The sequence below is a fragment of the Pelodiscus sinensis genome, chromosome 9 (genome assembly GCF_049634645.1).
Source record: "Pelodiscus sinensis isolate JC-2024 chromosome 9, ASM4963464v1, whole genome shotgun sequence".
In the NCBI taxonomy this organism is placed as follows: Eukaryota; Metazoa; Chordata; order Testudines; family Trionychidae; genus Pelodiscus; species Pelodiscus sinensis.
In genome coordinates this window covers 57,269,595-57,295,502 of record NC_134719.1, presented here as the reverse complement: position 1 = coordinate 57,295,502, position 25,908 = coordinate 57,269,595, and the positions used below count along the sequence as shown (strand labels likewise).

Below are 25,908 nucleotides of genomic sequence, written 5' to 3'. Positions count from 1 at the left end.
TATATTTTATATTTTATATTTTATATTTTATATTTTTTTTATTTTATATTTTATTGAACTAGAACATGTTAAGCATGAGGTGGTCAGGAGGTTAAAAAGATTTGGTGGGGAACTTGATGATGGTCAGCCCTGTTCACCTACATAAGACAGCATGATTTCCCCTCCCCCCCTGCAGTTTAACATTTCTTACTCAAATACGTTCTTTTGTTGTGGAAACAAAGGTTAATTAAACTTAATTAAATGTTTATAACATAGATTGTATTCTGAGCTTGGAGTGACGCTTTTGATTTCCCCCCCCCCCCCCCCTTTTTGAACTGCATGATCACTGGATGAAAAGCTCTCTCTCCCATCTGCTCCTGTTTCATCTGAGAATAGTCTTGTTTTTAAAATTCTTCAGTAAACTTTGAACCAATAGCTTCCTCCTTTGGTTTCCTACATTTACTATTTATTAGTACTTAAGACTGTTTTACCTCTGCTCAAGCTGCCTGCCCCTCCCATTGGCAAAGTTTACACTTGAAAGCAGTGTTTTGAAAATCTTCAATTCTGTGCATGGAGTGGAGCCAGAGCTGGATTAGCCATTAGGCTAATAAGGCAATAGCCATAGGGCCCTCCCATTGTTAAATCATAGATACCTCTCAAGTCTGGCACATACAGTGAGCTACTACCAAGCAAACCTAGGCCATCCCTGGCAGATGTTTGTCCAACTTGTTCTTAAAAATCTCCAGTGATACAGACTCCACAATAAGGATGTTAAGAGGTGGGTAATTGGCTAATTGTGTAGTTGATAGAATTTTTATCGACTACATGATTAGTCGATAAGGGAAGGTGCTCAGTTCTCGCTTGTGCTGGGTCCGGAACTTAACCCTGCGGCAGCTCTGCAGTTTAAATATACTAAGAGCTGGGCTGGCCGTGGATGAGGGCTGATGCCAGAGTAGCCTCCTTGGCCCCTTCTCCCCCACATTGGCTGTCTCTGATAGAGGAACCGGAGAACCGGCTCCTGCTTCTCTCCCTCCCGCCCCGCCCCCACCTCTTTGCTGATACAGGGGCAGCGAGGGGTGGGGTGGGGTGGGGAGAGGGGAATGCAAATAGTCAACTGAACTACCCAATTAAACCTAGGCTTATATTTAACCTAAATCTCCTTTGCTGCAGATTAAGCCCATTATTTCTTAACCTACTTTCACTGCACTTGGAGAACAGTTCATCACTGTCCTCTTATAACTGCCCTTAACATATTTGAAAACTGTTATCTCCCTTCAGTCTGTTTTTCTGAAAGCTAAACAAGCCCAGGTTTTTAAACATTTCCTCATAGGTCAGGTTTTCTGAGCCTTTCATCATTTTTTTGTTCCTCTCCTCTGGATTCTCTCTCCAGTTTGTCGTTCTCTTTCCTAAAGCGTGACACCTATAATTTGCCAGTACTCCGACTGAGCAGAGCGGGACAATTTCCTCCTCCTGTCACAGATATATTCCTGATAATGCAGCCCAGAATTATATTAGACTTTTTCACAGCTGCATTACATTGTTAACTCACATTCAATTTATGATCCACTCTAACCCTGAGATCCTTTTCAGGATTGCTAGCCAGTTAATTCTCCATGTTGTAGTTGTGCATTTGATTTTTTTCTTCCTAAGGGAAGTACTTTGGACTCGTTTTTATGAGAATACTTTCCAATCTTTTATCCAAGTCCTTAATGAAAATTTAAATAGCCCCTGACTGATCACTGTGGAAGCTCATTAGATGCATTCTTCCACTTTGACATTTGATCCATTGATAACTGCTCTTTGAGTGGGGTCTTTCAACAAATTGTGCACCCAGTAATTGGTACGTAGGCTACTTTTTACTTTGCTTATGGGAGTGTCCTCTGGGATTGTCAGAATCCTTTCTAAAATTAAGATGGAGGGGAAAGCAGTAGACATGATGTGTCTACTGGGCCAGTTAGGTTGACTAGGCTATAATTTCCCAGGCCCTCCTTGTTTCCTTTTTTAAAGATGGTACTATGTTTGCCCTTAAGTACAGGTGACCCTCGACTTACAGCCGCCCCACATTTACGACCGCCTTGCTCTGGCCGGCATAGCCCCCAGCCAACTCTGGGAGCAGCTCGCACCACAGACTACAACTCCCAGGAGGCAAAGTGAGCCAAGAACAGAACTCCCATTTTTATCATTGTGCCTCGGGGGGGGGGAGGGGGGGGGATGGGTTCGACTTACGACGGCTCGACTTATGATGGTTCTCCAGGAACCAATTAGGTCGTAAGTGCGGGGGTCGCCTGTACTCTGGGATCTCACCCATCCTCCGTGAGCGTTCAGAATCATTAGCAAGTATCTTTGAGATTGCTTCAGCTAGTTTCTTCAGTACCCTTGGATGAATTTCAGCAAGACCTGCTGAATATATTTAACTTAACTTGTTATTTCCCTGTTTTCAGCTTGGATTCCTTTTCCCTTGCTTTAGTAATTGTGTTGAATATGTGGTTACGATTAACCTTTTTAGTGAAGACTGAAGAAAAATGAACATTTAACAGCACAGCCTTCTTAATGTCATGAAACTGATGAATTACAATGGGCTATGTTTTCAGAAATATTTTCAGCTGTATGGTACTGCATGGTTTATACAGTTGGTCATGTGTCTAAACTTTTAAAGCTCTCCTTATATCAATAATTATAGAGTTAGGAATATCCAACAAAACTTGCCTTCTCATGCATCTGACTCCAGTTGTAGCATCTAGGATTGTGTATGCTTTTAGGTAGGGGTGGGCAATAAAAAAAGGCAGCCAGCCAGGGCTAGTCCCTGGTGGGCTGCTGCCACTATATTTACCTGCGCCTCTGCAGGTTTTGGACGATTGCAGCTCTTTTTGGCTGCAGATTGCCGTTCGCAGCCAATGCAAACAGCGGAGTTTCTGAAGTTATCTGTAAAATCTTAATCGTGACACTACATTTGCTGCTGTTTAATTTTTAAAAAGGGTAGAAGATTAGCTGGTTTGCATAGTCACACAATTTAATGAATTGGTCTGTTGGACATTACATTACATGGGGTACCTCAGAATACATTCCATCTTACAGGTACAGGTGTAAAGGTCTAGCAAAGACTGTCAGACTTAACTTATCCCCTTCCTGTGCCATCGTAAGTCTGTTTGCATTGAAGGAGTAATTCACTATTAAGGATAAGCCAATAGCACTTGAAAAATGTTTAGGATGAGTGCCTTCTCCCCAGCGGCTGAACCATTGCTAATGCAGTACAGTAGTAATCACAAGTCTGAAAGGTCAGTCAGTCAGCTAATCCTTTCACGTGCATTCGTTCCAGGTTATAGAACATGCATTTCTATATATTTCTTTGTTACAGAGGTTGTTATTCCAAAAAGCCTTCAACTCTCAGCAGTTAGTTCATATTACTGTGATCAACCTGTTTCAACTGCATCATCTGCGAGATTTTAGCAATGAAACTGAACAGCATAGTTACAGCCAAGATGAGCAGCTCTGCTGGACACAGCTACTTGCCCTCTTCAGTAAGTACTAAGACTCCAAATAATTCTTCTGTTCTCTTCTTGGTATCCACATAGTGTACATTTAAAATGGGATTGTTCCCCCAGTCACTTTTCTACTTGTTTACCACCTTGCTTCAGTTGTCAGCCTTTTTAGGAGGTGAAAACCTCAGAAAGCTAATGGTTGAACTTTGTGGTAAGAAGTAGGACAATGAAAATAAGAGGTTATGGTCTGCCAGTGGAATCTTTAAAATCACTGAGGTGATTTAAGTAGTGATTTATGGTGTAATATCTCTCTCTGTCTCTCTCTCTCTCTGTCTCTCTGTCTCTCTCTCTCTCTGTCTCTCTCTCTCTCTCTGTCTCTCAAAAAAAAGTTTCCTGCGTGACGTCATGCATCACTCTGTTCCACAGCCCCTCCCTCTGCCCCAAGCCATGTGGCCTCCCTCCACCCCTATGTTACGTGGGAGCCACAACCACACAGCCTCCCCTCTCCGCTCTCCACTGTGCTCGGGTGGGGAGGTGAGGGGGGGGGGGAAGCTGTGAGTCACATGGCTCCCGGAGCGTGCAGCTTCCTTTCTAGTGCTCCAAGTGCCATGTAGCCTCCAACCGGGCCTGCTGCAGCTTCGGCTCTGCCCGACCCAACCCTCCTGGCAGCCGGGGGAATGAGCCAAGCCTGGCAGGGCGGGGAGAGAGGATAGGGCCGGGGCTGGCCTGGCCTGATGCGGGGGGTCAAGAATCCAGAGGAGGGGGTCCCTGAAAGCCAGGGTGGCTTTGGGGCCAGAGCCCCCTGCCCCCCCCCCCCCCCCCCCCCAAGCAACCTAGGACGGAGGGGAAGAGCCGGGCTAGGGTGGCCTCAGACCCTCCCCGGTGGCAGGGGAAGAACCTCAGTCTGGTCCCTCCTGGTGGCTGGGGAGGGCCCAAGAGCCGAGTGGGGTGGGCTTGGGGCTATGCCCTCCCCTGGGTAGAGGGGAAGGGCTGGGGTGGCCTCTTACCCTCCCTGGCAGTGGGGTGGGAAGGGGGGGCAGAGCTGGGGCCAGCCTCAGCACCAGGCCCTCCCTGACCGAGAGGGGAGTTGGCAAGCCTAGTGAGCAAGGGGCGCTGCCCCCTACTACTTCTTAATTAGGTGGTTGCTCAGTTTTAAAAGTGAATACCTCTGTTGTCCTTTCAGTTTCCTTTCTTGGAGTCCTGTGCAAGTGTCCACTGCAGAATGACTTCCAAGAGGAGTCTTGGGGTACATACCCGCTTCCTGCTGTAAAGGTCTCGATGGACTGGCTGAAACTTAGACCCAGTGTCTTCCAGGAGCCTGTAGTTGATGAAAGACAGTAGTGAGTCTTTTGATACAGTTTTTCTTTCTTTCTTTTTGCTTTTAACTTTCAGTTGTGTAAGATGGTAGTGACAAATGAAGGATTTAATGATAGTAAAGAAATAGTCTTGGATTCCTTACTTGTTCACTTACAGACACTGAGTTTTTAAAATACAGAATCTATAGCTATATACATTACTATTATGAAAGGGGAGGTGTCCGTCATACTGTCTTGTCACAGAAAACATTTGAGAAGACTTGCGAAGTTTCTGGAAAATGCCAGGATGAGTGAGAAGTGATGAGCATGGCTGGGGCTCCTCCCCTCAGGTTGCCATTGGCCGGTGGCTCAGTACCTGCCCAGCAAGTGGCTGGCAGGTGCAGCGGGGAGCTGGCAGTGGCACCGTGCAGACCTGTGCCCACAAGGGCGGGCGGCTCATAGGCCGGGGCCCCACATTGCTCTTGCACCCCAGGGGCAGCCTGTCCAGCAGGTGGGGCAGCAGGTACAGCAGAGCGTGGCAAGGGGCAGCGTTGCATGGTCCATGATGACTTCTCCGAGCGGCACATTGGGCCCGGGCCCGGGGACAAAAAGAAGCAGGAGATGCGGAGAGCTGTGGTGCTGGCAGTAATTGCCCTGCTTGCTGCTCTCTGCCTGTCCCTCCCTCGGCCCCCCACACTGGTGCCCCCCAGATCTTCCTGTGCCCCGCACTCCCCCATACCTGTACCCTGTGCTGCCCGCTCACCTGCCTCACCTTGCCACCGCATCCTCCTATCTCTCCTGCCCCTCAGCCCGCTGCACCACAGCCTTGTGGCGGGGCTCTGCTAATTTTTATAAAGAAAAGTGAGGTTGTTAGACTAAATACAATATTGGCAAATATGTAACTGTTTTTATGTATTCATAGATGCTTTTTTAAAGGCCAGAAGGGACCATTGCAAATATCTGGGCTGACTCCTGCATAACATAAGCCAAACAACCTCATCCAGTAATCTGTATTGGCTTTTTGTATTCCCCCAGTTAGATTTACTGAGGCAGATGGCTATAAAATGATTTTCCTAAAGTCCTCTATCGAGGCGCGGATGGTTCTAGAATCCAAGTCTCTCCTACAGTACAAAACTGAAGCTTATGAATCACCACAGAGCATCCCATGGTGTTGCTTTACTCTTGTGCGTATAGTCCTCAGAAAAGCTGACTGCCGGGCAATGTGCTTCTGTGAATGCTGCAAGCCCAGGAGGAAGGGGGAGAGGCCCCCACCCCCAGCACAATCTTGCAGCTCCCATTGACCAGTTTCTGGCCAATAGGAGCTACCTGTTTGCAAGACAGGCAGCATGTGAAGTATCCCTCCCCTCCTTGCCCAAGCTCGCAGGATTCAGAGCAGCGCACGTGGCCTCTGCAGCTGCTCTTGAGCATGAGTGAGGCATGGAAGGCAGCATGCTGGCTAAGGAACCTGCTTGACTTCTGGCCAGCTGTGGAGATAAGTTCCTCTTGACAAGAGCCTGCCTCTGGCACCCCAACCTTTCTCCCCCGCACCCCCACCCTCTGCACTGCCTCTTACACCTCTACCCCATGTAACCCAAACTCTATGCACTCCCCGCTCCTACACCCATTCCCCTTCCCAGATCCTGCACCCCCTCCTACACCTCAATCCCTTGCCCCAGGTCACAAACTAGGGGATGTAATAGTGTAGTTGGTTAAATGATTAGCCAATAAGCGAAAGCTTATTGATTTAATGCTACCAACTATGCCATTCCCCACCCTTTGCAGTTCTGCCAGTACTTTTTTTTTAGAGGGCTGGCCAGCAGTCCTGACTTGTGCTGGGTCCTAGGAGCTACCCCCCTGTGGCTCTGCAATAATACTTTCCTTGCAGAACCGCAGCAGGGGGTAGCTTCCGGGACCCGGCACAAGCTAGGACTGAGCTGGGCTGCCCACCAGCTCCTAAGTAGCAAAGTGGTTATCAGTGGTTGATGTAAGCCTGTTGGTGGCAATTAACTGTTTACACACACGGGTTCACATTTGAAAGGTTACTGGCAAACTTCTGCTTTCATTTATGTAAAAAAAAATGCAAAAATAGTTAGAGCCTTAGAGAATAAAATCATACTGCTAAGTGCTGACTCAGTCCAGCCCTTCCATTTCACTTGCAGCTGTGTCTCACTATACTTTTGTTTTCCTTTTGACAGTAATTAAACATGGCTATCTACAAACATCTGTTGTAAAATGAGTACTTTATTTCATTCTCAAACAATTCCCTGACCTTATATTTGCCCCAAAGAGTAGTCCTCAGACTTGAAACTGAAACAGTAAGGTCTATGCAAAGTATTTACAGTCATTGCATAGATAGCACTAACTTTAGCAGGGCATGAGTGAAGGTACTTTAATGTTTATCTTAAATGCCATCTGAATTTAGGATTTCCTAGCGTTCCAGTATCTACTTGGAGAATTACAGTATTCTGTTAAGGTTTTAAGTAATGAGTCTTCCCTACACTAACCATATCTTACAGGATAAACTTAAACTACAAATAGTTTGGTAGGACTTTAAAGGCTAACAAAACATGTAGAGATGGTATCATGAGCCCACTTCAGATGACCAGAGTGTTGGATGTCCAGAACTAAAATAAATAGGGGTGGGCGGGCGGGAGGAGAGAAGGAAAAAAACGGGAGGGGGGGGGGAAACAAGAAGAGGCAGTGGGTATAAAAATATCAAGGGGAAAGCTGAGCTGGACTGTAACAGGAAAAGCAAATAGTCTATAAGCACCTAAAGACTGGATAGTCAAAAGAGAAGCATTTTACAGAAGCATTTTGTCTCTGAACTAATTTTCAGATATGATCTCTTGAGAACAGTCAGCTTTGAACTTGAAGTATGAACTACAAACAAATGCTGTGAACTCCTATCCCTAGTATAATATTTGAAAATCAAGTGACACCTATGTTTTTTCTCTCCAGCTGGTAAATGCACTTGTCATACTTCCTGAGTTTGGTGATAGGAAAATGGGTTATCTTTAACTGCCTTTTGAAAGAATTTTGAGGTGCAAGGAAAATGCTCTCTGACCCTTGACAACATTGAGAGATTATAATTTCATTGCTACAAGAATTTCTTTGTAAGGAGAATAAGGACTCCTGACAGTTGAAGTAAGGGAAGGGTGCCAAAAACCTTGATAATGTTATCCACTCTTGAAAGCAGTTGGGCTGAATTGGACCTCAACTTTGTAATAGGTCTCCTAATTTAATTGGTGCAATAAGTAGAATTCCAATTCAGACATACCATGACAAGCGGAAACTATTTTCTTTTGATTTGTAGCATTTGGCCATGGCTGATTTCTCTGCTAAACAGCTTCCAGCCCCATGAGGAAGATCTTTCCAGCACTAATGGTAAGAATGCTGCTAGACTGTGTTCTGTGAAAGGGCGATGAGGCCGTGTGGGGGGAGGAGGAAGTATCTCTGGCACCATTGGTGTTGGGGTATCATGGATGGATATGAAAGTGGAATAAAACAACTTCTAGAATTAAGTGAATTTAGAATGTGAATATTTTACAAACTGCTCTTTCCTATGCTTGAGCATATTTCTCATTTGATCTGTCGTTCACTCCCTATAGATCCCACAGCATGGGCAGTGCAGTATTTATCTAGTAGTGTGAGCTGTATTGTATGTGGCGACTGGATAGCCATAACCTTACTGGTACAGCGTATTCCAGATCTTGTTTAAAAATATTCTTTCTTGTCTGATTGTTCACCAGTTACCCCACTTCCAGAGGAGTTTGAATTGCAGGGATTCTTGGCTCTGAGACCTTCATTCAGGTGGGTGGCATCTAAAGGATGCTTTATTTTTACAGGTCGTGAAGTACTGAAGTATGGTAGGAAGATAATGACATTCTTCATTAACCCTATTTTCAGAGCAAGTATAGATGAATGCAGCTCTCCTTACAGACAGTTTTAATAAGTAAAAAGTGGTCTGAGTGCAGGACTCCTGTTTGTCTCCTGATCATCATAAAATTAGACAATGACCAGTACAGGAATAAAATTTCTGAGGAATGGAACGTTTCATTTTTTGGAACATGTTTGTATCTAAACTTATTAACATTTGTAAGATCTGTGTGGTTCTTTTTTGTGGTTTTAATTTTCAAATTTTGCTTTTCTTAAATAGCCCTCAACCCAGCTTTGAAAACTGGTGATCTTAACAGAAAACTCAGAGTTTGGAAAGGAATATATTTATGAAAAATTACTTGGCCCTTGTGCTTCCTTTGCTACTTTTGAAGTTGTTGTGGGGGATTTTCTCCCTCTGAGCCTAAGCTGTTCTTCAGTTTGGTCCTGTAGCAAAGTAGTTCTGTAGTTGACATCTGAATAAATTCCATAGGATCAGAGTGCAAGAGCAAGGAGGAGATGGCTGATAAAGGAGAAACAGGGTTTTTTCTAATATGCACCCTTTTTGCCATGCCGTAAAGGACTTGGTTTCATTAACTTACTTGCTTAATGTAGGCCTTATTTATATTACTTTAATCACATGAAAATGCAATTAAAGTATTGACCTGTAACTAGGTCAGTGGTCCCCAACCTTTTGGAGCTGCCAGGCACTGGCCGTGTACGTGCCGCACCCGGGTCGCAAGAATGGCTCGGGCCGCCCCTGGTCACTAGGCGGGCGCACATAAATGCCGTGTTGGGGACCACTGAACTAGGTTATTAAATCATGCTGGAAATGAAACCTGCAATAGACTTTCTGTACAATTCATCGTCCTTTTAGAAAGCCTCTATTAGCCTTTATCATACAAGAGGCATCTGAGACTAATTTTATTTTTCACTCTTTGTTTACATCAACATTAGGAACTTGGATTTCTCCAAAGGCCACCAGGGGATTACAGGAGACAAAGAAGGGCAGCAGCGACGGATACGACAGCAGCGACTGATCTTCACTGGAAAATGGATTGCTGACAACCAGCCAAGGTATCTGCGCAGCTGTTGGTGCTGTCTCTCACTCCGGTTTTGAGTGGTGTTCTTGCTGTAAAGCTTAGTAGCAGTGACAGGTGCCACAGGCCAACCGTTTGAGTGCAAATGTTGATATATTGTGTTAGTGTATTGTAGAAAATGATATAGGTAAGTAATATTTTGTACTATGGTAGTATCAAAGAAAAGCGCATGAAGGCGTGGTGCCGATGGTGGGTGTTCGTGTAATTAGGGGAGGAGCTCACGGTTTCTTAGGTTTACCTGTTTGGGGGAAGGATTTTATCTTCCTACATGTTGGTAAAGCATCGAGTACCCTAGAGCCTCTGAGTACTACTACAGTACAATTAAACAGCAACACTGAAAACAGTTTGTGACATATTAATGACTGGGCAGTGGTGGGTGAGTGTGCATATTGAAGTGTGCCATTTGCCTGGAAGGTGCATTGTAATTTGTTACATAGAGTTAGTACTGAGGCTTGTGGGTTAGTGTGCAGACTTCCTGCTTGTTGTGTATGTCATGCCATTGTTATGGCCTGTGAAGATGGTTTGTGTGGTTAAAATGACTGCTACATGCTATTCAGTACCTTTTTTCTTTCTTTTAGGCTGATTCAGTGTGAAAATGAAGTAGGAAAACTGTTGTTTTTGACAGAAATCCCAGAGTTGTTACTAGAGGACCCTAGTGAAGCCAAAGAGAGTCTCATTCTACAGGAAACATCTATTGCAGAGCCACTGTCTACAGATGGGAGCCCAGGACTCAAATCAGTTCTGTCCACTGGCAAAAATCTTAGCAATTGTGACACTGGGGAGAAACCAATGGTCACATTCAAAGAGAACATTAAACCACGAGAGGTGAACCGAGAGCAAGGGAGAATCTATCCACCTAAAGATGTGGGTAGGGAAAGGAGGGACTATAACAAAGGAATAGCAGCCACTAAAAATGATGGAAAGAAAGACAACAACAAGAGAAAGAATGAAATCAAGAAATGCGGCTTGGAGAAGATGCAGGAGGCAGGAAAACAGAATGTGGCAGTGCAGGTGAGACATTCAGAGTATGGCATCTGTCTCTTGCTCTGTTCTAAGGCCTTGTCTACGCTTACTAGGAGATCGGGGCTGTGGGGATCAATCCACAGGGTTCGATTTAGTGGTTCAAGTAAACACCTGCTGCATCGACCACTGATCGCACTCTTGTCAACTCTGTTACTCCACCTGATAGAGACGTCTAAGGGGAGTCGGCAGAGTTTCTCTCATCAATTCCCCCTGCAGTGAAGATGCCACAGCAAATTGATCTAAGGTATGTGGACTCCAGTTATGCTATTCACACAGTTGGAGTTGCGTACCTTAGTTCAACATTGCCCCATAGTCTGTACCTGGCCTTGGATGGTTAGCTCTTTTAGAGCAGGGACTGTCTTTTTGTATGTGCAGCATCTAGCTCAAAGGAGTCCTGTTGAGGTCCTAGGTGCTACTGCTATGCAAATAGTTAATAATTAAAAACGCAACATGCCTAATTTAAGGGCCAGATATAAAAGTGATTCCTGGCATTTCCTTACAAGTTTACTCTTGGGGGGAGGGAGGTGAAGGAAGGTGACCTGGTTGCTATTTTCCGTACAGGGAAGGCTTGCTATTCACAGTGGATGCGTTCCTGGCACCATTGCAAATGGCAAAATTCGTGAGGGCCAAGAGCCATTGATAACTCACCACAGCTGCCAGGAGTCATGAGCCAACTAACAAAGCTTGACTTTGAGATATCAGGTTGTTGTAAGGCTGTGTTAATAACTTGTCTCTTTTCTTGTAACTGAGCACATTTGGTAAAGAGTCATTAGTGAACTCAACCCTGAACTCCTCATATCAGTTTTAGAACCACTGATTTATAGAAAACCATTACATTTTGAGATGTCCCAAGGATATAGGAAAAATCACTTCAGTAATCTAGAAGAAGCGAGTGTGTTACCTGCATGCGTTTGCGATTTGGCAATGAGAAGGATGGGCTGAAGTATACTTGATGCTCTTTAAAGTCTTCAGAGTTTACAGGTCTGTTAGTCTTACTTTAAAAGTTGGGCATAGCAAATGCTGTTCTGGTTGTATTGGTCAATGTTTTCCTGATCTTCAGCTCCATCAGCTGACTGTGCTTTAGTATCTATCTTTTTTGCAGTGATTGATCCCCTTACTCTGCAGTGATGCCATTTATTTTCTTTGGGAGGAATCAGTGTGTGCCTTTGAGCAAATGGTCTCCTGCTCATGCTTTTTCTTAGGGTTGTCTTGAACATGTATAAATAATCTAATGCAGTGTAGTTGCACATCTGTATTCCAAAAATTAGTTTCATTTGTTTCAATTCAAGTGTTGATTTTAGTCAGGACCCAAGCCATTAAGGAGTGTGTAGACTGCCTGTCTCCTCAGCACTCCCCTTAGAGTTGAAATTGTGACAAGGATCATGCACTGAGAGAGCTCAGATTCCGAAAGGAGCTGTGGAGGCGCAATTTCTCAGTGGCAGGGAAAGACTTGTCAAATTCCCTTCCTTTGTTGGTCTGACAGCTTGAGTTTGATTTGAGGTCATTCTGCAAAGCCCATCTGTTTACTCGGGCTTTCCTTGATGAAACTGGTTGACATCTGGGATGCAGCTCCCCTCCTGTTGCTGCCCTGCCCATAGCCCCTGTGCAGTGTCTCTATGCAGAAAGGTTTGCTGGGCTTCAGCCCCTGAAGGAAGTGCTGGGATGGACTGAGCAGTGGTGGTAGGTAGGTTTGGGGAGCTACAAGCAAAGAAGGCCTGTTCCATCACTTCCTTTCCTGCCTTCAGCCTTGCAAGTCTGCCCATGGTAGGGCCTTTCCTTAAAATAAGAACTGTGGGAGTGTGCAAACAATAAGATATTCGTGTACCATTGCCTATATTTAAATCCTGTTAACACTGATGTTAATGAAAATAGAATTGGCAGCATTTTGCTGGGATGCATTGACTAGAAGTTGCTAGCAATCCTAATATTAAATCAAATCTACTGTATGCCACCTTAGTCGCTTCTGAATTTGGCCTACATTTCCAACTGGAAGTAGAAGAGAAGCTAGTTGGTAACTCTCACCAAGAGAGCTGAAAAAGGGTATAACTTCTACTTATGTTGGCTCTGAATGTGGTCATGGTCTGTGGCTAGAGTCTAATGTTATTTCATTCCTGTTAATGAGTGGCTGTATTTACTATGCTGTTGGTCACTTAAGAGAAACTATGAAAGAACATCATGCTTCCCAGAGCAGCTGGAACACTGGTGAATTGAATGTTAACCAAATTACTGGCTGCAGACAGCTGCTCTGGCAACAGGGGTATATGGAACCAGCTACGCCATACGTTGTGGGAACTCCATCTGCTTTGTTCAGGCAGCCTTCTATCTCCTTTGCAAGCTAGAACAGCATAAGGGCAATGAAGCCAAGTTACAGGACATGGACCAATTTGTTTAGGATAAGTAACACTTCAGATGTTATAGCGTATAATTATATAACTTTCTTAAAGGCAATTTTCCACATTTCACAGATAAGGGTAATGCTTGCCCAATGGAACACCGATTATAACGATCTGGAATAGGCTGATTCTCCTTGTATCCTGCTCTGAGCACTAGACCATGCTCCTATGGGGAGCAATAAATTCTGTAGGGCAGTAGTAAGAGGTGTAAGGGAGACTTGTGTAGGAAAGAAGACACTTGGTATAATGGTCTCTGATGTAAAGCTGAATTTTTTGTAGGCATCCTGAGGTTCCCCATTCATGTCTAAATCAGAGCTGCTGATTCAGTTGATGAAAGTACTTACTGTGTTAATTTAAATCACTAAGTGGTTTGTGGAATTATAATATCTTTGCCTCAGGCTTAATGTTGCTAAGACATTTTGGGGTATGTACAAATATTGTATAAACGTATGCTGAAGAAATGACAGGGTTGGCCAGTAAATTCATGTACCAGTAGCATGTTTACTGTATTCTAAAGGGATATTGTTAGGTGATAGTGTTATAAAGGTTTCTCGCAAAGTTAAAAACATGTGCTTCTAATCTGCTTTGAGAGAGAATTTTTATTTCAGTGGGACTCTTTGTAGTTAACATTCATACACATGCTTAAAGTTTAACAGTATCTGGGTCTAAAATTGTACTCAACTTTTCTTGGAGTGACCATCTTTGATAGTTAATGTTAGAAGTAATTTTTTTATCAAAACTATTTTAACTTTTTACCTAAACACAGGCTAAAGCTTTCAAATATAGAAATATAAAATTAAGCACCTAAGTCCATATTTAGGCACCTCAAGGTGGAATTTTCAAAGTCACCTTGTGACTTAAAAGTAAAGTTGACTTCAAACCCTACAGAATAGAGTCTTGTGAAAACAATCCATCTTTCTTGTGGAAATTCAATATATTAGAAGGTGGTACTGGCTGCAGATACGTTGTTTATCAACTCTGTGGTTGGGAGCTAATGGCATCCTCACAGTAAGGTTGATAAAGGGAGAGTTTTAAATGTGAAATTTTTTTAAGATTTTTTTTTTTGGTATAAAATATCAATTTGCTATATAGGAAATGGAAACTAGTAGAAGCAACCACTTCAGCAAACTAAGACTGTAAAATGGCAAGACATTTAAAAACTAATGACATTTGGGACAGAAGACCTCTTCTCGATCGGTCCCCTTCGGAACTATTGTAAAACATCAATATTTTAATTTTCATTTAATGGAAAATACTTCGGGGTCTTTCAAACATTCCTATTGCCTGATTGCCGAGGAAGTACTTATTTTCATATTGATATTACACAATAATTTGAAAGAGGTCTGCTTCTAAATCAGGCACAGTGATAGAGTTGCCTGAAGAATGAGGAACTAATGAGCACATGAGAAATAAAACTGTTTTTTGAGTAGTAAAATTATGAAATATATTTGCTAAACAAACAAGATCACAAAGGCTGTAATACTGCAGATGAGAGAGAGCTGATACCAGACAGCTAGCAGTGTTTGCATCATTTCTTGTGGGAAGCCCTGGAATAGGCGAAGTGATTTGCATGTGGTTGTCAAGTCAAGACACCCAGTGTGTCCCACTGATCTCAGGCTGGGTCTTAAGTTTATACATATTCAGTGATGGTTTTTAAATTCTCCTGTGACAGACTGATTTCCTGTATATCTTATGGGTACTTCCACCATCAATAAAATTGGAATCCCTATCTTTAGGCACTCAATTAGACCTTTTCTCATTAGCATTTAAGTTCAATGAATGCCATGGTACATCTGCAGTTGTTTAGTTAGTTATGGTTCAGCTCAACCTCCTTTTAGATCTGTGGATTAATCATAGTTAAACTCAAGCGATTAATTTAAAAAATAATTTAATTTAGTTGTAATTGCACTGTTAAATCATAATTTATTAAATATTTTGGATGTTTTTATACACTTTCAAATATATTGATTTCAGTTACAGAATACAAAGTGTAGAGTGCTCATTTTATTTTTATTACAAACATTTACACTGTAAAAGTGATAAAGGAAATAGCATTTTGCAGTTCACCTTATACAAGTACTGTAGTACAAACTCTTTATTGTGAAAGTTGAACTTACAGTTGTAGACTTTGTTACAGAACTGCACTCAAACAAAACAATATAAAACTTTATAGAGCCCCCAAGTCCGCTTAGTCCTACTTCTTGTTCAGCCAATCACTCAAGCAGGTTTGTTTACATTTGCAGGAGATAATGCTGCCTACTTCTTGTTTACAAGGTCACCTGAAAGAGAGACTAGGCATTTGCATGGCACTTTTGTAACTGGCGTCACAAGATGTTTTCTATAGCTGGCATATAAATACCCCAAAATAATTAAATAAACGGCATTCCACTGTTTTACAGCACAATTGAGATTAATTTTTTTTAATCGCTTGACAGTCCTAAATTAAATTTCCCTAATATTCAAAAAATATACTTTTGTGGTATCTCACTTTGCTTTTCCCCATAATATACCACTCTCATTTAATTCAATACTTATCTTGTGATTCGCGTTCACACTCTCAATTAAAGGCAGCTTACCTGGTAACACTTACGCAAAGCTAATTTTTGTAGAGATTTGAGTCCTGTAGGTCCTTGTGATAGAGCCTTATGATTTATGAATGGCTCTTTTCCTCGTTTTCACGCAATACAAAATTACGTGGTTTCCAGGGCTACACAGTACAGGCATAGAGGTAATGAGAGACTTGACACTGTAGTGTGCATTTTAATGCACATCACCTACACTCAAGACCCTGTTTTGCAGTCTCTTAGTTTCTTGCATAATTCTTTGAGTCTGCTATGTAATTGTTTCCCCCCAATAAATATTTTCATTTTGTGGTACAAAACCTTTGACTACAGGAAAATCTGGGGGCAGCATAAAATTGAATATCAGGCACTGTGCTGGATGGGGCAGAGTAGTGAGTGGAAGAGAACTGGTGTTCAGCTGGGGAGGCTTGGGGGACCTTTTAAATAATTTGGGTCACATTTGCTGCATAGAATATAGAGCCTTGAATATATCCTGCATCATTTAGGCTAGAGCAGTACACTGAAAGACATCTGCTGCTTCTGTTCCAGATTGCATCTGTTCTTGTACATTGTGAAGGAGGGAAGTAGCACTATCCCTGTTTCTCAGATTGGTAACTGAGACCCAGGCCAGCTGAGTGACTTGTAGAAGGTTATACAGGAAGCTTGTAGCTCTCCCAGGTCCTCAAGCCCTAACTACTTGGCTCATTTTTCCCTTCTGACTATTTGGACAGAGTGACTCTAACTCTCTGTTTAGCCCTCCATTTCAGAGCTGAGATGATGTGGGTGGCTATCACATTCTCTAATTATTTTTGTGTGATTTCTTGTGCTATAGGTGAAATCTCAGACTGAGATGAGAAAAACTCCGGTGTCTGAAGCCAGGAAAACACCTGTAACTCAGACCCCAACCCAGGCAAACAATTCCCAGTTCATCCCCATTCATCACCCAGGAGCCTTCCCTCCTCTTCCCAGTCGACCAGGTAAATCAGCTGATTCTGATCTGGACCAGCACTTAATCCTGTACTCTGTATTGTGAGTCTGTATTTATTTACTCTATGTCAAACTGAGTACAGTAAAACCTGTGTTATCTGGCACGCCCGGGAATTAGGACTTGCTGGTAACCTAAAAATTCTGGTTATCTGAGGGAGGGGTGCGGGAGCCGTGCGGCACCTACAGGGGGGAGGGAGGTGCACGGGAGCCATGCAGGGGCTGGGATGTGGCCTGCTGGGTGGGGGAGGGCGGTGCGTGATGCGGCCTGGTGAAAGGGGTTGGAAGCCTGGAGGTGGAGATGGTGGGGCTGGCCTGCCGGGGGTGCCAGGAGCTGTGGGGGGAGCTGAGATGCTTGCTTCTGGCTGTCGTTCACCCCTCCCCCAGCTCCTCTGAGGAGTGGCCCAGCACTTAAAGCTCCAGTTTCCATTTTTGTTTGTTTTGCTTTTCCCGGCATCAGGAATTTGCCGGTTTCTACAGTTTTCCGGATGCTTAAGTTCCGCATAACACAGGTTTTTCTGTATAACAGGGTTTAAGCAAGCTGCTTCCCTTAGGAGTGAAGTATTCAAAAGATAAATCTGAGCACTTAAATTCGTAACTTGGTTAGATACTAAAAATCATGGACTCAATACAAACAGTGGATTTATTGTAACCCAGTAACCCTTCTTTGTCCTGTGACTACAGAAATATTGACTGTCTACTTCATCGTGAGTGGTCACTTATAGCAGGTCAACTCCTTATTTTAATAATGCTTACCCACTCACCTTATGTTTAAATGTGACAGCTTGGGTGCCTTTCCCAGACCTGTGTAAGCTTGAAATCCCGTCTTTCACCAGTAGAAGCTGGTCCAATAAAAGATACTACTTGATCCACCTAGCCTTTGTATACAATCCTCTCACCACATTGCTCATCTTTTATATTTATCTGCTTTACAGCTAAGTTTCCAATGAAGAAAGTGCGGTGTTAGTGTTTGTATTAAGATCGGTTGTCTAAATATATTTAATGATTTGCTGCTGCTGTCTCACAGGGCTTTGGTTTTCTACCATAAACAGCAAGATCTTGCCACTTTCAGTGCCCTGTCAAGTTTAATTTCTCCATGTCATGGAGCAGTTGCAGAGCCACCTTCCCCAAGTGGCTGTTCCAAGTATCAATTGAACAAAAGTGATGATGGAGAAAGAGAGCCCTCAGTTCTTACACTAAACTCAACTGAAAATCTGTGTTAGGAAGAGTGCTCTAGTCCCTGGCCTTCCTCCCCAACTTGCAACAGTGTGAACTGCAAGAAGTTAGGCCTTGTCTACATGCATTGGTGCAGCTGTGCCCCCCTACAAAAGTGCAGCTGCAGTGTGGGTAGTGAAGACGCTATTCTGACAGGAAAGAGTTCGTCACCCAGCATAATAAAGCCACCTCCTGAAAGCTGCAGAAGCTGCCAGTGGGAGAAGCTCTCCCACCAGCATATTGCTGTGCGGTAGGGATGTTAAATTTGGATTAATTGGCTAATCGAATAGATGCAACTTGCATTGGGGAAAGGCAAAAGCGCTGCGGGAAACACCGGGTCAACGGGGAACTCAGCAGTCTGCCACTAGCCCCGTGCCCCCTGTGGTGTTTCAAAGTGGCAGCGCTGCATGGATCCTGGGGGCAGCTGGGAAGTCCCCAGTTGACGCCGGGCTCCATGTGGCACTGCTGCTTTGAAGGCGCCCACCTCTTCTTCTCCCCCTCCCTCTCCTCTTCCTTTTTCTGATAGAGGCAGCAAGGGAGGCGGATAGTCGACTAGTCGTTCACATCCCTAGTGTGCACATGAGTGCTTATGCCAGCATCAGGCGGGTGGTTTATTCACCCTCCCGAGTAACATGAATCACGTCACAGTAAACTGGTGTGTAAACATAGCCTTAGTCTTGCTGAGAAAATGACTTGGTTCTGTTCCCACTCAGCTGTTTGGATAAATTAAGTCAGTGACTGGAGAATACCTGGGCATGGGGTGCAGCTTGAAATGCTGCCATTCCTTCCACCAGCATTGCAGTGATTCAGTGTTGGACAGAATGTGGGATGGGGGAGTTCCCTGAGAAGAGCAGATCAAAAATTTCAGGGTGGCAAAGGAAAGAAAAATGGAGAAAACTTAAAGTAGAGTAATTTTGAGTAGAGAAATTTCAGGAGTGTCTCCACTTGACCATAACTAGTAACTAGAAGGGTAACTAACAATTCAGAAATAGACTTTCCCTATAAAATTATCAAACCCCTTCCCTTGATTTTTGAAAATGTGCAGATATCAGTTGGGAGGAAGTACGAAGTCTCATCAGTGTGGAATTACAGCTCTTGTTTACAGTCTTCATGGCTGAAACACAGAAAATGGAACCATCATGCATATCCTACATTGCTTAAAGTGTACAACTCCATAATGGCTAACGTGTTTGTTTTCTAGGGTTTCCACCTCCAGCATACGTTATACCTCCTCCTGTGGCTTTCTCCATGAGCTCGGGGTACACCTTCCCAGGTGGGGTTTCTGTTCCGGGAACCTTTCTTCAGCCTACGGCTCACTCCTCTGCAGGAAACCAAGTGCAAGGTGGGAAACAGTCCCACATTCCTTACAGCCAGCAGCGGCCCTCTGGACCAGGGCCAATGAACCAGGGACCTCAGACAGCACCACCTTCCCAGCAACCCCTTTCATCCTTACAAGCTCAGGCAACAGCACAGTCAGCAAGCCAGTTACAGGTCCAAGCTCTGGCCCAGCAACAACAGTCCCCTACAAAAGCTGTGCAGGGCTTGGGGAAGAGCCCACCCCACCACTCTGGATTCCAACAGGTAAACCTAAAACATAAGAACTAAAGAATTCTTCAAACATCCATGGAAGGGCATAAATCCCACTGATGTCAATAGGACTTGTGCGCCATAGTCACTTAGAGCCTTTGGAAATTCCTGCCTTTTGGCATCTAAATATGGATTTAGGGCTATGGACTATAAGTTCCTGTTTTTGAAAATTTTGGCCAGTGTAGCATGGCCAAAGTATACAGGAGTGTATGACTTGGTGCAATGATGGCTCTCTAATTTAAACTAGCTATTGAGGTCTGAAGTGTTTCCTGTGACAGATGATGTATTCTGCATGTGTGCAGATGGCTACAGGGTCATCTTACTGACTAGATGTTTTTGCTTTAGGTTTTTCTAGCTAGCGGGATGGTTTCCTGTCTGAATAAGGAGGGTGGCTCTGGATCTTTCCTCATAACTATTCCCTCATATCCTTCTTAGTTAAATACATCACAACATGTGGTTCTTTGCCGTCCATCAGTTATACCTTCAGCACCTGAGATCTCCTTTTGAATACTACTCTCTCTGGTACCTGTAACTGAGAGAGATTCCCCCAGTTACCTGGGTTGGATGTCTGTGAAGTCTGCAAACTGAAAGGTTGATCTTTCTCAGGTGTTGCCTCAGAGCTTGAGTAGGAAGGATGAAGTGAATGCTCACTGCGGTTCTGAACTTTGGTGAATGAAAACTGAGAGAAACATGCTTTGGGATTTAGAATAGAGTCTGTAATCAGCCGGTTGGTGTGCGCACCAGGAATGAAAGTCTAACATAAAGGTTAACCAAACTAACTGTTCTAGTCAGTCGCCCATTGTATAGGCCTTGTGGTGAAAGTGTGCCTCTCTCTCTTAGTATCCACAGGCAGACTCATCAAAGCAGCTCTGGAATCCTCCTCAAGTGCAAGGCCCACTGGGAAAGATGATGCCTGTGAAGCAGCCCTATTATCTTCAGGCCCAGGACCCCCTAAAACTGTTTGAACAGTCATTACAGCCTCCTGTAATGCAGCAGCAGCCGCTGGAGAAAAAAATGAAGCCTTTCCCCATGGAGCCATATAACCATAACCCCTCAGAAGTCAAGATGCCAGAATTTTACTGGGACTCCTCCTATGGCATGGCTGATAGAGTAGTGATGGCACAACAGGCGAACATGGATCGCAGGGGGAAACGACCGCAAGGAGTCTTCCGCCCAGAGCAGGACACTGTGCCCAGGATGGCTTTTGAGGTAAACATACTATTCTCTTAAGTGGTGATTATCATCAGCAAGATTCTGATGTCCCTAAATGGGAAACTCTAATTTCTGGCCTGTTTTTTGTCCACCCCCCCCAATAGGGGTATTGGGATATTGTACTGCCTTCTGGAGTTTGGTTCACTTGACTCTAGCCACCAGTACTGGATCTGCCACCAACTTGGTCTAATTTATATGGGAACATAGTCTTGGAGAAACGGTTGGTTCAGGGTGCTGTCAGTTGCACTCACTGTAGAAGTGATATTTACCTCTGCACTGAATCCAGAATTGCTGCTTGATAGAAAATTGAAATTTCATGCCATTTTCTGATTTTTGGGACAGGCTCCCTGCCCTCCCGGAAGAAACCTGGTTAGTGATTGACCATGTTGAGATCCTTTGTCTAGGAGCAGAGAGCAAACCTATTCAAACAATTGCAATGTAATTACTGCCTTCTAAACAAGCTGCTAACCTGTGTTTGATATCTTATTTGCCTTGACTCTCCAACACATCCAACCTAAGCTGAGAATTAAAAAAAAAAAAAAAAAAAGTCTCCTGCCTCAGTTTCCTTTTAAACTACACCAAACAGGGTGAGCTGCTTGCCTGGTCTTTTGCCAAACTCCTCCTTTGTGTCTGCTCATCCAGTGGTGCCTCATGTTGCTGTTACAAATATTGTGGTTGATTTTTGGTCTCGTAGCCCTCCTGAAGAGAAGTGTGGAGTGCAAATGCTTTTTCAATATGGGTTAGAAGGAAACTGAGGCAGAAAGATGGCTTCCATTTTTAACCTGAGAGTCAGGCATGCTTGTGTGAGTTGTACTGAGGATTAAGGGGTCAGTTCAGTTCCTTGAGGGAGAAAAGTTAGTGACCAGAAATGGCCTTGTGCCGTAGTGTCAGGTTATGTTTTTAGATAGAACTGGGCCAGAGTCCTGATCTCCTCACCCCCATCCATGGATCTCATCCATGCTGCAATTTTTGATTTGGCTTCTTGATGCATGAGCAGAAACTGTGCCACACAACCCACCTGTGGCTGATTTAGTGATTACACACACAGAAAGTGAGATGGCAAATTTTGTCCACTCCCCCTTTCCCAGGTAGGGAAACCTCCTTTTGCCCAGTGGTGCATTCACTTGTGGACCATAAGAGTTAAGGGCCATTAGAGGTGGAAATGTTTTTCGAATGAAAACTGAATTTTGCCATTTAAAAAAAAAAATCAGAAAAGTGATTTGCTTACAATTAAATAAACAAAACCCCGCAGGCTGATTATAGGGGAAAAATGGTGATTTTTCTTGTCAGAAAACCAGACTTCAGATTTCCTTGCCTTACAAAATGTGGAATTAGTCTGTAGGCTGCTAATGTTACAAGGTGCATATTCTCCAAGTTAGTTATCGGTCTTTGAAAACTTCAACTTGATGGAAAGCTGCATCATTCTGCTAAATATGCACAAGGACAAGATACTAGTTTTGTTATCAGATTAGCATTCTCTTTCCATCCTTTCTTCCTTGTTTCTCTCCTTACGTGTGTTGTTCTTTTATGGTCTTGTGCTGCTTTTGCATGCTGCCTTTTTGACTGCTTTATAATATTCCTCACCCAGACACTATTCTGTCTTGCCTTATTTATGCTTGTTATGGTCTCTCTCCGCTTTCTGTGGCTTCCCTTCTCACTCCTACTCTTGCTTTTTTCTTTTCCCTTCCTTTGCTGCACCTGACTGTGCTCCTTTCTGTCACTAGGACTCCAAGAGCTCCCCTCTGCTTCCTCCGGACCTGTTAAAGAGTCTGGCTGCCTTGGAGGAGGAGGAAGAGCTGATTTTCTCTAATCCTCCTGATCTTTACCCAGCTCTGCTGGGGCCTCTCGCCTCTCTTCCTGGACGAAGCCTCTTTGTATGTATTTGACTTAATTCTGCTGCTTCTCACTCTAATTCTGGCATCTTTTTTCTGTGGAGTTGTAAGATGTGTGAAATTTTGTTTTCCTTACTGAGTTAGTCTCTGCATGGGAGTTTAAACAAGCTGATGGCACATTATAAATTTCTTCTCCAGTTATCCTGGGCTAAAGAATAGAATAGCTATTGATCCAGTTCTTGGGCTCTTGGCTTATTCAGAATTCAAAAGAATTGCTTTGTTGAAAAGTGTTAAGTCCACAAGCAAAACATTGATGCAGCATCTATAAAACCATGCCTTTTACATTGGAATGGGCTTGGTTATTCATGAGGTTCTATTTTATCCATATGTAAAATCATTTTTTCATCGCTTCTATATGTTATTTAATATGAGAAAATTAATCCCGTAAACTGCAAAAGGATCACAGAAGGAAGAAACTATCTTTTTGAAAAGATTTGGAAGTAGATAGTTAACTTTCAATCGTGTAGATGATAATAAGGCTTGGCAGTGTGGGCAATCTTGCATGTTACGTTTTAATAGCATTTGAGTGCCGCGTTAATTGACATTGACCGGGAGAACCATTGAAAACTGCTGAATGTTGTGAATTAGTAACAGAATATCAATTAAAAAGCAGCATTTCATACTTTAATTATGGCGATTATAGTCTAAAGTAACAATTGACTAGTCAAATGCCCTGTAGAATATCTTATAATGAAAATGAAGTCTTAGCAATACTTAGATTTATAAAATGAAGAGGAACTACTAAGTACATTGGGGTCCTCTGATTCGTACACAACATATAATAAATGAGACACAAAGTCTTCACAATTCTGAACAGCCAGCAGCACAAATAAAAAACAAGTCCCTCCCTTTTTTACAAGTCCCTTTTAAAAAACCAGTCTCTCCCTTCCTACTATTCAAACAAATCTTTTCTGAGAGGTGGAGAGCTGCCAACTTTGTTCTTGTGCTGGTTGAATGGTTTGGCCTTTTTCTGAATTTTTAAACGTTTTCCAAGCATCAAGTTTTCACCCTGGCAAAACACAGTAAGGCAGCATCTGCTCACTGGGGGCATGTCTACACAGCAGGGCAAAAGGCGAATTAAGATATGCAACTTGAGTTATGTCAATTGCATAGCTGAAGTTGAAATAGCTTAATTCGGCTTTTGGCGCTGTCTACAGAACACTCTTCCCTTACTCCCCGTGAAATGAGGGTTACAGGAGTCAGAGTAAAGTCCTCCAGATCAACGTTATTTCAAAATTCAGTAATTCCTCATTTAACACGATAGATATATGTCAGAAAATGATCGTGCTAAGCAAAAATGTGTTATGCGGGGTCAATTTTCCCATTGAAAATAATGGAAAAGGTGGGGGTTGCATTTCAAGTGCACGTGCACTCGTGGCTCCAGCCTGCACTTGCTAGCAGTCGGCCACTGAGCACAGGCAGCTGCCTGGGGACCGGGACGTAAGGTTGGGGGAGAAAGGGCACTGTGTTACAGCAGGGAGGGGAGGTGTTTGGCTCTGGGGAAGGGAGGGGAGGAGAGAGAAGGGGGATTGGGCTGGGAGTATTCCCCTGTGACAGGTCTGCCGCGACCCATATTGCGTCCGGTGGGGGGGGGGGGGGGGGGGGTTGGCAGGGAATGGTGTGGCAAGCGGCGAACCCTCCACCGCTTTGCAGGGAGGCAGGGAAAGCCCTGTGCAGCCGCCAGTGACAGGCCAGCTGGGGAAACCGTGTTATTTCGGGGACGGTCGTGTTATTCAAAAAATGTTCCCTTAAAAAAAAAAAAAATCGTGCTGTCGCAAAAACGTGTTAAGCGGGCACGTGTTAAACGCGTAATTACTGTAACGGCTGCTGTGTAGACACGCATTTTGTTATTTTTAAATAACGTCAGTTATTCCAAAATAACACTGCTGTGTAGGCATGCCCTAAGAAACTGGGAGGGGAATTCCTAGTAAACTGACAGAATCAGGCATAGAGGCCTAAATTCTGGGGAAGGACTACAAAGCAAGTTTCAGTGTAATCCAAAGGATTTTATTTTAAGTATAACCAAAAATATGGTGCACTACCATATTGAAATGGTAGGATGTTAACAGGTATTAGCGATGCTGCAGTTTTAATTTTAATTTTGCGTCACACAATGCATTTGTGACTTATGTATGCTGAACTCTGACACTCGCTGCCCATCAGCACATCATTTTTTTATATTATGTGGCGAAATCCAGCTTCCTGAAAACAGATTCACATTTACCCACTGTTCCAAATGGGCACATCTTGCAAAAAAGTCTTGTGCTGGTTTTGAGGTGCATTATTGCTAACCGCGCAGTGCTAGCAGAGCAGAAGACTAAGAAACTAGTGGGGACTCAGTGGAAGGGTATAAAGGTAAAGCTGACGAGGTCCTCTGCTGGCTGCCATCTGTGGAGGGTGATTGCTGGAATTGTACTGGCTCTCCTTGTTTCTAGCTGCTTAACTGCTTTGTAATAAGATTAAATATGTAGAGTAAAATACAGAAAATAACACAAGTAATCCCTGTAGTTCCCAGAGGGGTGTTAGGTGATTACATGTGGGAGGGGGATTGGTCCAGATAATTGGCGTATAGGGGGGGAGTGCTCTCTAAATGGTACCACACGTATAAAGTTTTGGGAACCCGTGCCTTCATCATAATTGGTCAGTTCTGCCTCCTTACCCCCATATGATGAGGACACTTGACCTTAAAGGCATGGGTAGCAGGTTTCAAATAATAAAAGAAAGTTCTTCTTCACACAGCGTGTAGTGAAGCTGTGGAACTCCTTGCCAGAGGAGGCTGTGAAGGCTAGGACTATAACAGAGTTTAAAGAGAAGCTAGATAATTTCGTAGAGATTAGGTCCATAAAAGGCTTAGCCAGGGGATAGAAATGGTGTCCCTGGCCTCTGTCTGTCAGAGGCTGGAGAAGGATGACAGGAGACAAATCACTTGATCATTGTCTTCGGTCCACCCCCTCTGGGGCACCTGGTGCTGGCCACTGTCGGCAGACAGGATACTGGGCTAGATGGACCTTTGATCTGACCCAGTACGGCCGTTCTTAAGTTCTTATGTATTTTAAAAACAATTTTAAAAAAGCACACCCCACATAGCCACGCTTGGTGTTTCAGGAAGGAGAGTTGTATATGTTTAAGAGTGTAATAACAGTGTTAGAACTAATATATTTGGCATAGCTGCAAATAAAGATAATAAAATATCATGTCAGGAGGCAACCTGATTATTTGAATTAATCTGCAAAAAACTCTCCCATTCTTGCTTCACTAGTGTATCACATTCCAGGTTGGATGTCCCTGGTCCAGCACCAGGGACATTGGGACCTG

General features: G+C 43.6%; 1 protein-coding gene across 4 annotated transcripts in view; it reads left to right on the top strand.

The window, feature by feature from the left end:
• SMG7 (SMG7 nonsense mediated mRNA decay factor) overlaps positions 1–25,908 on the top strand; it is an 84,396-nt gene that overhangs the window by 51,660 nt on the left and 6,828 nt on the right. For 3 of the 4 annotated variants that reach the window (XM_075936779.1, XM_075936780.1, XM_075936781.1), the window contains 10 exons: positions 3,335–3,497; positions 4,642–4,798; positions 8,067–8,137; positions 8,503–8,563; positions 9,584–9,703; positions 10,305–10,737; positions 16,536–16,680; positions 19,104–19,483; positions 20,330–20,698; positions 22,426–22,575. In XM_075936779.1, the coding sequence (XP_075792894.1) occupies positions 3,335–3,497; positions 4,642–4,798; positions 8,067–8,137; positions 8,503–8,563; positions 9,584–9,703; positions 10,305–10,737; positions 16,536–16,680; positions 19,104–19,483; positions 20,330–20,698; positions 22,426–22,575 (2,049 nt within the window). The remainder of the gene's footprint in view (positions 1–3,334; positions 3,498–4,641; positions 4,799–8,066; positions 8,138–8,502; positions 8,564–9,583; positions 9,704–10,304; positions 10,738–16,535; positions 16,681–19,103; positions 19,484–20,329; positions 20,699–22,425; positions 22,576–25,908) is intronic. The other variant, XM_075936782.1, reaches the window with a different exon arrangement.